The sequence below is a fragment of the Siniperca chuatsi genome, linkage group LG5, assembly GCF_020085105.1.
Source record: "Siniperca chuatsi isolate FFG_IHB_CAS linkage group LG5, ASM2008510v1, whole genome shotgun sequence".
NCBI lineage: Eukaryota > Metazoa > Chordata > Actinopteri > Centrarchiformes > Sinipercidae > Siniperca > Siniperca chuatsi.
In genome coordinates this window covers 11,920,011-11,932,277 of record NC_058046.1, presented here as the reverse complement: position 1 = coordinate 11,932,277, position 12,267 = coordinate 11,920,011, and the positions used below count along the sequence as shown (strand labels likewise).

Here is a 12,267-nt window from a genome sequence, read left to right as displayed (position 1 = left end):
CCAGCTGCACACAATACCAGCTGATTTTTCTGATTAACACAGGTTCAACCAGGGAGCAGAGGACTAAAAGGTGAAATCGTCTGGTGCTGCGACTGGCTGTAAAATAAAAACCTTTTGGTCATGACTGCACACAGCTGAAAGCCAGTTTTAGAGTCAGTGGACACTTCATGGCCACATTATTCACAATAACGTAGGTAGTTGTATTGAAGCCTCTCTCTCTCTGTTGCAACAGTAGATGTATCTCAGAAAACACACTGAACTTTCACATTGAGAACTCCTTATTAAATCACCTCTGGCTCTGAGCAGTTCTCATCAAATAAAGCACAGAAAGGAGCCAAATACTGTAGCTGTTGCATGATCTCTGTGTTAGTAAAGTAAATGAAACTAGATTCTCTGTGTACTGTGCATTACAGAGAACAACACTAGCGAACATATCTGCATAGCTAGTCTGTTGTTATAAGTCAGAGGGTTCCCAGGAGGCAGCAGAGCCAACAACACGGGACAAACACTAAAAAGGCTACATGAGCAAGAGAAATACATGCGGTATTGATGTGAGAGGCTACAATGATCTGGTTAGGAAAGATAAAAGATGAGGTGATAACAAGAAGGAAGGTAGCAGCACCATGTTAAACATGTTAATTGCAGAACGATAGAGGTAACAGAATGGCACATGTTAAGCTCAGTTAAGCAGAATTAGGCTGATTCCCACTGATAATTAACATTCAAAAGAGAGAACTAAACATTTTTAATCACCTTAAATCCAGCCCCCCTAGACACCCTCCATTTCAAAGGCCTCCAAACCCAAGAGCTGAACCCAGAAAAGAGTCCCCTATGTCAGTTGGTGCTGAGACTAACTGCCCCCCCTTAGACACACTCTGACCAGTCTCACAACAGCGCTGCTTTCCAAACACCAATCAGAGTAAACCAAATTATAACGCAATGTAAAGAAACCTATTTGGAACACTGGAAAGAAGAAACTACAAGCCAAAGTAGATCAGAATGGTATCTGGCCCTAAAAAGAGATTGTGAATTGGCAGAATCTCTCTCTACTGTCAGAGATAGAAAGCAGAGACAGATCATAACCAAGTACAGGCTCAGTGACCACAAACTGGCAATCGAAAAAGGAATACACAAAAAAATCATGGCAACCAAAAGAAAACAGAACGTGGTCACTGTTCGACAGGTGAGGCTGAGACAGCCTATGATGTTGGGAATGCACAATACCACAGTGAATGTGCTATCGGACAATGGTGGCTGTTCATCATCCACAAGCAGCAAAAATCTGCCCATTATGCTGTTAGCCGAGTGTTGAGTCTGATTTTAGTTTTGTTGGTGGGCTCATATTCAGTCCTGTCAGACTGTGCTGAGGGCTGAGATGTAGCATTTCTTTGAGGTCTGTTTACCATTTCAAATCTTTCCATCACTTGCTCTGACTGTCACTATTTTTCTGACTGCTGAGCTTCTGAAAAACTCCAGAGCCAGGAAAAGTGCGTTGTGTTATTATGACAACAGGCAACTGAGAGTTGTCACGTCATTAGCTGCGGCATATAGCTGCATATTAAACATAGTTTTTAATACAGTGATTTTGATATTTACAGCTTTTTTCTTCTATTTTGATATGTTTGAAAAAGTAACATAAAACTTGGTTAAAGCTAGGGTAGGTAACGTTGGAGAAACTAGCAAGAGACAGCTAGATTTTGAAAGTATCCAACCAAAAAAATCTCACCCTCCTTTCAGGCCTCCCTCCAAAGCCACTCCCCCAAAACACATTTTCATGCGGGCTGACTGCAGTCGTGCGTGCAGGTAAGCAGGCAGGTAGGCCAGCCAAAATGATTGGATAGGCTTATTACAGGCCTGCGGCAGCCACAGATACCAGATTTTTTCGGGGGGGTTTTCAGAGCATTTGATTTATTGATTGCTGTCGGGATGTAAAGGGAATTTCAACAAATATAACAAAAAATGCTTCTGAAATACATTACCTAGCTTTAAGGTAAATGTTACGATGAAACGTTATTAAAAATGCAAAATAAATGAACAGTGATATGACAAATCTCGCGGCACCCTTGGCCCGTCCTCAAGGCACCATGATGGGAAACCACTGGTCTACAGCTATGCTAGCGGCTCCATGGCACTCAGCAATGCTTTGAGCTAAATGATAACATCAACATGCTAATTATGACAATGCTAATATGCTGATGTTTAGCAGGTATAATGTGTATTAGTGTATTGAGAGCAACTTAAAACCTTAAAAAAAAATTCGACCCGATGATGGCGCTAGATGGAACATCAAGGGATGAAGTTATTACAGTTACATTAAGGGGGTGCAAGGAACATCTCAATAAAATTTTATGGCAATCCATCCAACAGTTGTTGAGACATTTTACTCAAAACCACAAATGTGAACCTTGTGGTGGCACTAGAGGAAAAGTCAGAGAATCACTAAAGTAATTAGGATTTATCCTTTGGAAGCTATGAATGTATGTACCAAATCTCAGTGCAATCCATCGAATAGTTGTTAAGATATTTCAGACTGGATGAAAGTGGTGGACCGGCTTTTAAAAAGTATAAAACATCTTTCCCATGTAATTACACATTGCCCTTGCAAGATTTATCAAAATATTGCAATAGTTTTTGATGCAACATAGTTTTTTCAACATGGCGCTGCCTTCCCCAACTTGTATTTCCTATTCCTGTATATAATTGCACTACTGATGCTGACTGTAGAGAATTGTAAGTGCAATGTGACCGTTTGCTTTCGATGGGGAAAATCCTTAATCCGGCATAATCAATGAGGTAAGCAGGATGGCATGCTCAGTGTATTAATGAGAAAACCTTGGAAGACTGTTAATCTAGCAATGACTTCGGAATAACATAACATGCTCTGTTGTGATGAAACAGCTCTGTGCTTTGAGCTGAGTGGAACAGAGTTTAACTAATAAAAAGTGACAGTAACTATCTGAAGCCCTTTTTTTTCTCTCTAAAAAATGTCCCTGTGACTGGAAGAGGTGTTTTTCTTCTGAGTGGTCTGAAGCAGGGACCAGTGTCCATGGCTTTGGTTAGCAGGCCCTGAGGAGGCAGCGGGCAGGGGGAGGCACCAGGGCAGAGAAGATGGATGGCTGTGGAGACTGAGGCTGACAGCGTGTGAGAAAAGCAGCTCTTAGCTGCTGCACCTGCCATCCATCTCACCTCTGACCAGGCAAGGCATGAGTGGCACTATTGTTTCACCTTTTACATATTTTTCATTCACTCACACACACATGCATGCATGTAAAAATACTGCCACACACACACGAACTGCTGTACAAATAGGTACACATTGTCAAATACACTCAAAGCAGACCTTGTTGGCCCTTGGCCTTCTTCACTCAGTTCCCTTCCCTTATTTATTTGTGGAATGGTGTTTTGTTTAAACGTATTTGAAAGATCACAGAGCCATGGCCAACAAAAGAAAGTAAAACAATGAGACATTTCAAAAAAGCGAATACATAATACAATGAAACAGAGACTCAGTCTGATCAAAGACCAACAAGATAGATTGTATCCTCTGTGTGAGCTGCACAGCCTGGCCCAGATGCATTTCATCACCGAGGCTGCTATCGAGATGCTACATAGTGTTTGTAATTACTTCCCTAATATAATTTGTGTTCCCATCTTTGGCTTTGTGAACGCATCACTGCGGGGCCACTGTACCACCGGTGAACCCCAGTGCAATCGGAAACAGATGCAATCGTTAATTATGCAGGCAAATGTCCACCGTTTAGCCAGTCTGATAGCCAGCCATCGGCAACGTGCTTATCGTACTTATGGAGTAGTTGAGGGAGTTGGGGAGATGTTCATGCCAACACTCCTGCCAGATGGCAGGCACCGCAGCACTAAAAATGGATGTAAAAGTCATATTTGTCACATAGATGAATGATTAGGCTCCCTGGTTGAAGAGCTCACTCACACAGTGTCCTGTTGATACAGAAGCTCAAGTTTATTTATTGCCACAATGCTGCCTTTAAATAAAACCCATAGAACAAGACAAACTATTGTGCTTTGTCGTTTACTTTTAATAGCTGTGAAGAGGAAAACAAAAAGAAAAACTGGAAGCTCATACTTCATGCCAATCAACTTCCTAAGCATACACTAAAAGGATAATCTAATTACTCTTCACATGGGTGTGTGATGATGGCAGTACAATGCTTTATCTATGACCTTTATCAAACTCTCACTAAGAATGACAGGTTCATTTTGCTGGAACGGACAGGTGTGGCTTGTCTTTCTCTCAATCGACCTCAAATTTGTGTGTCCCTTGACTCCAGCTATAGACATCAATAACAGGTTTATCATGCTGATGAGAGAGTATTAAGCAAAGCTTAATGGGACATTCAGACAGTGATAAAGCACACAGACAGCTGTTGAGGACTGGATGCACAGGGCTTGTTAATGTGCTGATAAGCTGGGGGAGGGTACTGCCGTGTTACTGACTTTGTGTTAGAGGAACAGTGAGTGTATTTTGTCATGTTTATGGGAGGCAAAAAATTTAATTTCAGAGTTACCAATACATACTAGACTAAACTGCTCATCGCATTAATTGAATTACTACAAAGCTTCCTAACAAGACTGACAATATTCCAACCAAGTGATAGCTGTGAGGAGAGGAAAGGAAAGGAGAGGAGTTGAGAGAAAAAGAAAAGAAAGGAAAGGGGGAGAGGAGATAAAAAGAAAGGAAAGGAAAGGAGAGAAGAGAAGATGAGAGGATGGGAAAGGAAAGGAAAGGAGGAGAGGAGCAAAAAAGAAAGGAAAGGAGGAGAGGAGATAAGAGAAAAAGAAAGGAAAAGAAAAGAAAGGAGAGGAGAACAACATTTCTGCTCTCTGCTTTTTGTTTAGAAACGTGTGACTGAGTAAATGAATTAAGGCAGCAATGATTGAAAGTGACAGAATGAAGAGGGGATCAGGATTTCTTTTTTGGATTCATTGCTTCAGCAAAGATCAAGAGACAGAAAGAAAAGGAAAACAGCTAATTAATTCAGTCAACAGTCTAACCCTTTAAAACACATGAAATGTTGAGAGACTACTGCAGTCTCAACTCTGAAACCTGACGAGGAGGACAAGTGCATCCCCGCACAGCTGTTCGCTCAATCAACATTTACCTATTCTGGCATTCACAGTTGATCTGAGTATGTGACTGTTGAAGTGAATGAATGCAGGACCAGGTGACAAAGGAATTAATAATCCATGGCCTGCACATCTTCGCTGAAGCATGTGTGAGCAAGTCAAGGCAGAAGTAACTCACAAATTATTTATTTTTCAGGAAGTATTGATTATGTACCCAGGGGTGTAGCAGACAATTCTGGGCCCTATGCATAAGCAGTCTCTGTGGGCCCCCTTCCTCTCTTGATCCATCCTTGGAATTACCTTTAGTTACCGCTATATGAGCTCACCTTGTCTCACGTCCTCAGTAACATTATTAGGAGATGATAAGGGACCTGCTGCTGCTCCACTCTCTGTGGCTGTTTCTGAAACTGAGGGCCATGTGGTTCATGATGTTAAGCTTTGGTAAGGTAATATTGATAGATCATGTTACATGACATTGTTGCTATGATGCTTATTAATTGATATTATGCAAAAATATATGCTCCAAGCTATCCTGGTTGACTGCCGCCAATCTAAGCAACACACTATTAGTTTAAACCATTCTTAAAGTGTATTAGTTGTGCTCACCTTTCTTTTGAAAGAAATTAGTCAAAAGCTGTTTTCCCTCAGTTTGCTTTCTTTCTCTTTCCTTTCTTTCTTTTGTTTTTTTGTACCCTGATTTCCCTTTCTTGGGGAAAGACATGACTTGGTGCTTCTGCACCAGCAGTCACTCGGCTCAATTAGCTGCGTTTAGAGACAAATCCCAGGGGCAGACTAAACCATTTTGCGCCTTTTGTAAGGGGTGAGAGGGGCCTCGGAGAGCCTCCACTACTTTTATTTATTTTTTGGTACAAAGTTCAATCTCTAAACTGATTTATTCAGCCAATTTCAAACTTTTCATTCCAGGCTTTTTGAGGCCCCTGCCCCAATTGGGGCCCTGGGTAGTCAATCCCACTCTTCCCCCCACTACGAAGCCCCTGTGTGTACCACCGTGTTTGTCACTGTATGAGGACAGACTGTAATTATTGTCCAGGAACTAAAACACTTTTGGATTAGCTGCCTTCAAGGACTTTCTTGTTAAGCCAGTTCTTAAATCAGGACACCTTACTGGACTGGATCACTAAGCAGCACAGCAAACAGCAACATGATGTGAATCCAAACCACATATTAAGGAAGGATTTGACATACTTTGCTCATGATCCAAATCTACACACAAACCAAATTAATAACTGAGACATGTAAGGAAAATGCATCTCACGCCCCCTGACAGTCCATTATTCACTGGCTCGGAGTAAAGCAGATAGTGTCTAGAATAATAATAAAAAAATAACTCTCTAATCAAGTTAGCGTAAATCTCTACTTGTCTTCTCTGACAGCTAACCTTGACAAATCTAGCCATGCCGCAATGTGATTCTCTTTGATCTCCATCTGGATGATGATAATAAAAGGTATTACACTGAGGATGACCATGAAAACGATCAATTAAACGGTGAGAGCAAGATGGAGGCATTTAATTCACATTCAGTTTTGACGTGTCAGTCTCCCTTGTTGCATCATTTCATGACATCTTGAGAGAAAGCCATGAGAACAGACTTGTTATATCTTTCTTTTGTTTTCTTTTCCTCTAGAGGATAATAAGTCAGATGGTTGAGGCATTCTTTCTTGGGAAATAGTACATTTCTTAAATAATATCTGTACAAAATTAGCCTCTATTACCTCCAGATCTCCAGAGGAATAACTATTGCTTTAAGATGGTACTACAACTGCTCTCATCTCTGGTCAACAAACATTTAGCATTGCAAAATGAGGACAAAGCCTTAAATTAAATTGAGCTATGAGCTGGTAATCCTCATGATCTTCACACATTTAATAGCTGTGCACTGATATGACACAGATCCCGAGCATACCCTTTAAATTTGATTCATGTCAACCTCGATGATTACCACTCTTGAAACAGCCCTTAATTAATGTCATCAGGTAAGTGCTTACTCAAACATGTATTTTTCAAATTTAAGTTGAATAATCTACCACAGTTAACCTGTATCATATTTTCAGAGAATAATAATCCATGCTAAATCCCATTTCCTCCAGTATTCTCTTATTTTTGATTACACAGGATTTGTGCAAGAATTAGAGAAGAGGACTAATGTGAACAATTCTCCATACTGAATTCTCATTGACCAATTCATTTGGACTTCATTGAATTTGCAGAGCCCTCTGAAGTGATGGCAGTAGTTCACCTCAGTGTTTGGTAATGCATCTTTACAATATATCCAGTTTGACCACTACAAACTACGAGGCAACAGAAAACACAGTCTTACCTGAGAGTGAAGTTAGTCAGCTGAGCAGAGCTGGCCATGAGTATGTAGAAGGTAGCAATGTCAGTCTTCTTCAGGGGTTTGGAGGTTGTCCGTATGACAATGGCATTACCAAGCTTGAGCCGAGAAAGTGTTGCCATTCCTTTAGGCACCTGCAGAAGACGTACGCTGCCAATTCTCTGCATGGGAGTGACAGGAACATACTCTGCCTGCTGCTGTGAGCCACCCCATTGACTTCCATCCACAAAATTACACTTCCCATTGACTTTGGGCTGTGCCTGGTAGTACAGCTCCACAGGGTTCCCAGCAGATGGGTCCTGCCTCTCTCTGCTGGTGCCCTCTGACCCCGGAGCAAACCAACCAGGCACAGGAGCCAGCTCAGCCATGCAGGTTCCCCTCTCGCCTCCCATGGCACAGGAACCCCTCACCTCCTGGGTCTGCCAGAAAGCATACACTGTCACACATGGTAGCTCATCCACAGTTCCTTCTCCCCTGCTCCAGTCCCTCCCCGCAACATAGAAGAGCACCCGCACTTTGGGTTTGGAGGAGAAAACCCGAGGCGTGAGCACGAAGGCCTGGATTTTCCAGTTAAAAGTAAAGACCTCTGGAGCGTTAAAAAGCTGCACAGACTGGACCAGGTCTAGAGGCACAAGCTGCTCTGTGGACATAGTGCTGTAGCTGGCGTTGACAGCTGGCTGGCGGCTGGCTCTTAAGATAACAAAGGGCTGTGTGTGACTCTGCATGCTGGAGTTCCTCATGAAGTCCTGCCCAGCCTCCTTTAAGAGGAGGTAGTCAGCATCTCGCACCTCGTAGTTGACCGGCAAGAAGGCAGGGAAAGGCACAGGGCTCTTATTGTCGGTCAGCTCTTTACTGCTCAAATCTGTAAGGTAGAAATAGAAAATTACACTAGGCATTTTAAAAGCCATGGGAATATATCATAATGCTGAGCTTAACTTTAAAATCTCTGTAACAGAACACATAGGTGAAATAATGTAAATTCTAAAAGAGAAGCTTAAGAGTGTTTTAGTTTCTGAGGCAACAGCAACTGTTTGAACAGAGCAACAGTTGAACTCTATGGCTTTGCTAAGGGACTGTACAAAAACCATTGGTGTTGTGAGGGGGGCTGAACCTTCACTTTGTAAAAAAGCAAGGCCCTCCCCAGGGTTATTAATATTTTCTTTGAACCCTCCTCTTGACTTGAAACTGCAACACCCTCCCCACAACATGTCAAATTGGTAAAACTTGTTTAATCATGTACCCCATTCTAAATCTTAATATCTTAATGGAACTTCTAATGTGCACCACCAATGTACACATGAATAAAACCCTGATACAGAGACAGAACTGATGTCCTCTGCATATAGCAAGGTGCACCTTAATGAACATGGCACAAGTTAAAGTTGTCTTTTTGATGTAACTATTAACTACATTTGAAAAATATAAATTTGGACGAGATCAAATAAAAGACCCTCCCCAGCTCTCCTAAAACCAAAAGAACCTTGCCTTCAACCAAAAGAAAAATTACAATACCCTGCTCGTTTTTTGACTCCCTCTATGCCTCTAGTAATTTTCATGCAGTCCCAAAATAATATCCAAGTAGCTAATCATCCAAGTAGATAATATACCATAAAATGCTACTCCATTTCCTATACAATTTACTTTTTAAAACCTGTTTAATGTTACTAAAATGTACTTTAAGTGCCCAGTGATTCAAAATGTCAAATTTCCTTTAAGGATATTGCCTGTCATGTTATATGTCCATGTTTGCCTTCCACTGCCCCAGTTTCACCTCCCACATGGATGAGCTGCTTTCTCTATATGGAGAGGAAAGGTTGGATCTAATACATCTGGTACAAGGTTGAAATCAGCCATCAAAAACTGGGATTAAAATGGCTTTTCAGATTGTCAGCAGGCTGTGAATACCCAGCAGATCATCCATGAAAGAAACACGAACGGTGGCGCATCACCATGAAGTAAAAGACAATGTGATCAGATTCTAATGAATGTATTAGGCTAACTAAAACAGAAATACATCTGAAAATGTGTATATTATTCAGTAAGATGTGTATTCATGCATCAGTTGCTTTGTGTTGAACAGTATGCTAGTACAATAATTACAAGGACTGGCTGACTGTTAAATACTGATCACAAGTGCATAGAATGACCTTTTTATATGAGTGAGTAAAAACAAACCAACAGCATAGATATTCTCTGATCTGGTTTAAAAGCTTAATGGTTAGGGTTTTCCTCAGTAGAAATGAGCAGAGGCAGAGGTCACCCGGTCATCATGTGTCCTCATTAAACGTCCATTTTGATATAATTATAAAGACTATTGCAGCTGACATGAGTGTGCACTGTTTATCTGGTGGCTAATTTCCCTACTTGATGAATTAAGGACAAAAAACACTGGTGTTTACTCTGCAGATTATAACAAAATGGTAGAAGCTGCATTAGCATGGTATTGCATAGTGAAAAACAGCTTTAGTAGCATCTCAGAAATAAACAAATCACCCACTAGTACACCAAAACTAACAATGTCTTTCAAAAGAGATAATATCTAGATCTACAGACTACAAGATGCCACTCTATGCCATAGAATTTTGTCATTGAATTATTAATTGTTATTTATCCATTGAGGATGGCTTGAAGCTTTTCTATGTCAATGTCATCATGTCTCTCATGGTTGCTGGCATTTGACGCGTCTGTCTATCATGGTCTCTTCTGCTTTTCATCGTCACTCATCCACCCCAGCAAAGAGCCTGTCGCGATGGTCTGACAGTTCATACAGCAATAACTATACCGCATGTGTCACAATCATGTCAACCCAGCAGCCCTCGGAGAAAGACAAGAGCATCTTTTTTTTTTCTCTCTTCAACACACAGGCAAGAGTGTCAGTCATGTTCGCAGAGTGGGCGACACACTGCATGAGAGACCGGAGATGGGAACGGGGCTGTCCTGGCTTAGCCTACCAGTGGCCACGGTGACAGATATGCTGTTTAATACCAGAGCTGGCAGCAGCTCCGGCTGGACTGAATATAAACTGGCTCACTGTCTCCAGGAGGGAGAATGCACCGCCAATGTAGCAACAAAGTACTTCACATGTAAGCTTTTTTGTAAAAAAACCCAAAGGAGACAATTTAAATTAAGCATACATAGCACACAATCTAATATGGTCGCAGACTTTGCAGGCAGTTTGTTTATGATTCATGGCAGGCTAAGAGATGCATCCTTCTCCTTTTCCAATATTTTGGATATTTAACAAGTAGCCAATGTAAGCAAAACTCTACTTCTATGGTCCTCTCATCATGATGAGAGTCCTGCCCTCAACTGATAAACATGAGAGCAAATCCGCTGCACCAGCTGTTCCAGCCTCTAAAATCACTCATTTTGAAGCCCCTGAGCTTCCCTTCCTCCCTGGCTGAGTCAGAAAGTATCAGTATTGCCATGCAGATGCTACATCTGCCTCTAAAAGTCACCTCTCCAAAACTGCTCTCCTGCAGACTGAATATGTTCAATGCCTTGCATTGTTGCTTTATTTAATTTTTTCTCTACAGTATCCAGGTTAAGTGCTTTCTATGAGGAAAAAAACAGGTAGAGTCCCTTTATTCCAGGGTTTAAATCATAAGTTGTTAATCAGATCTTTGTTCATCCCTCTCCATGTCCAAATGAAAATGATCCCTGTATGAAATTTGATTCAGGAGTTGGTTTTTTACACATCATTTGAAACTAACACTACTGTTCCTTTGAGTGATAGCAGAAAATGAACTTTAGGTGGGGATCTTCTTTCCAAAATGGATATGTGACTTTTTGAAATAGAGCTTTTCATGTGTACAGTATCCCTCAATTGTGCTGTGTTTTTAATTTGGCCACTTGTATGAAGCAAATACAGTCCAATAAGAGCTTTACTGTCATGCATAAAATGGAAATGGAAAGTAATCATGGTACTTAAGTTTGAAAAGTGTACCACAGTAACTGAGATTTGTTCTGTGTATCTAAGTAACTGCAAAGTTTACTTAGGGATTAAGACTCACAGATTCTTTATAAAAGAATGTTCCTCATCACCAGTTTTAATAAAAACACTGTTGTATCTATTGAGCTACATTTTGCATGTCAGCTAACTGCTTTTCCATGTGCTTGTCTTTTAGCATTATTTCTCCAATTGTAATCAATCTTTGTATTATTCTATTAAAATGCACAAAGCCCAAGCAACCACTTTGAATTCTAATGTGCAGTAATGACTTTTACCATATGTGCAAAACAGCTTGCAGAAATGAGCCGACTCCCAATAGCATCACAATGAATGTCTGCATTTCAATCAGTAATTAAGAGATTAAAAAGCTTTTTGTGTTTCAAAGTTGCTCATTGCTGTCTGTTAAAGGTTTTTGAACACATTTTTGTTAGCGTTATGGGTCACATCTAGCGATACACTGATTATGAATGATTTAAAATAAGAAAGTGTTGGCATTGGCCAGATGCTAATAACACTAATCAAGCACCTACTGTATAGCCAACAACATCCTCTGTTTTACAACTGATGATAGCACTACGGTATGTGTTTTTATCTTTTGATTGGCTGACCTTTCCAATACATCTACCTTAAATAAAGTACCAAAAGGTCTCATTAGGTACTGACAGCATGATGATAAATACAAAAATTTTAGTCTTTTGTGGGACACTTTGACACTTGGGAGGTAAAAAAGCATCTTACAACAGAGGAAAGACAAGCTGTTACTACTTTCAAAAGTTGAAAAAAGTTAAGTATCTTTCAGCAATGTGGGTAATTGTCAAAGGGAAACTAGAAAGTGGGAAAAACTGTGATCCAAAAAGGAAG

At 40.7% G+C, this 12,267-nt stretch overlaps 1 protein-coding gene across 1 annotated transcript in view; it reads right to left on the bottom strand.

The window, feature by feature from the left end:
- LOC122875981 (transmembrane protein 132D) overlaps positions 1-12,267 on the bottom strand; it is a 29,858-nt gene that overhangs the window by 15,719 nt on the left and 1,872 nt on the right. Inside the window, exon 2 of the mRNA XM_044195737.1 lies at positions 7,440-8,316. Coding sequence (XP_044051672.1) covers positions 7,440-8,316 — 877 coding nt within the window. The remainder of the gene's footprint in view (positions 1-7,439; positions 8,317-12,267) is intronic.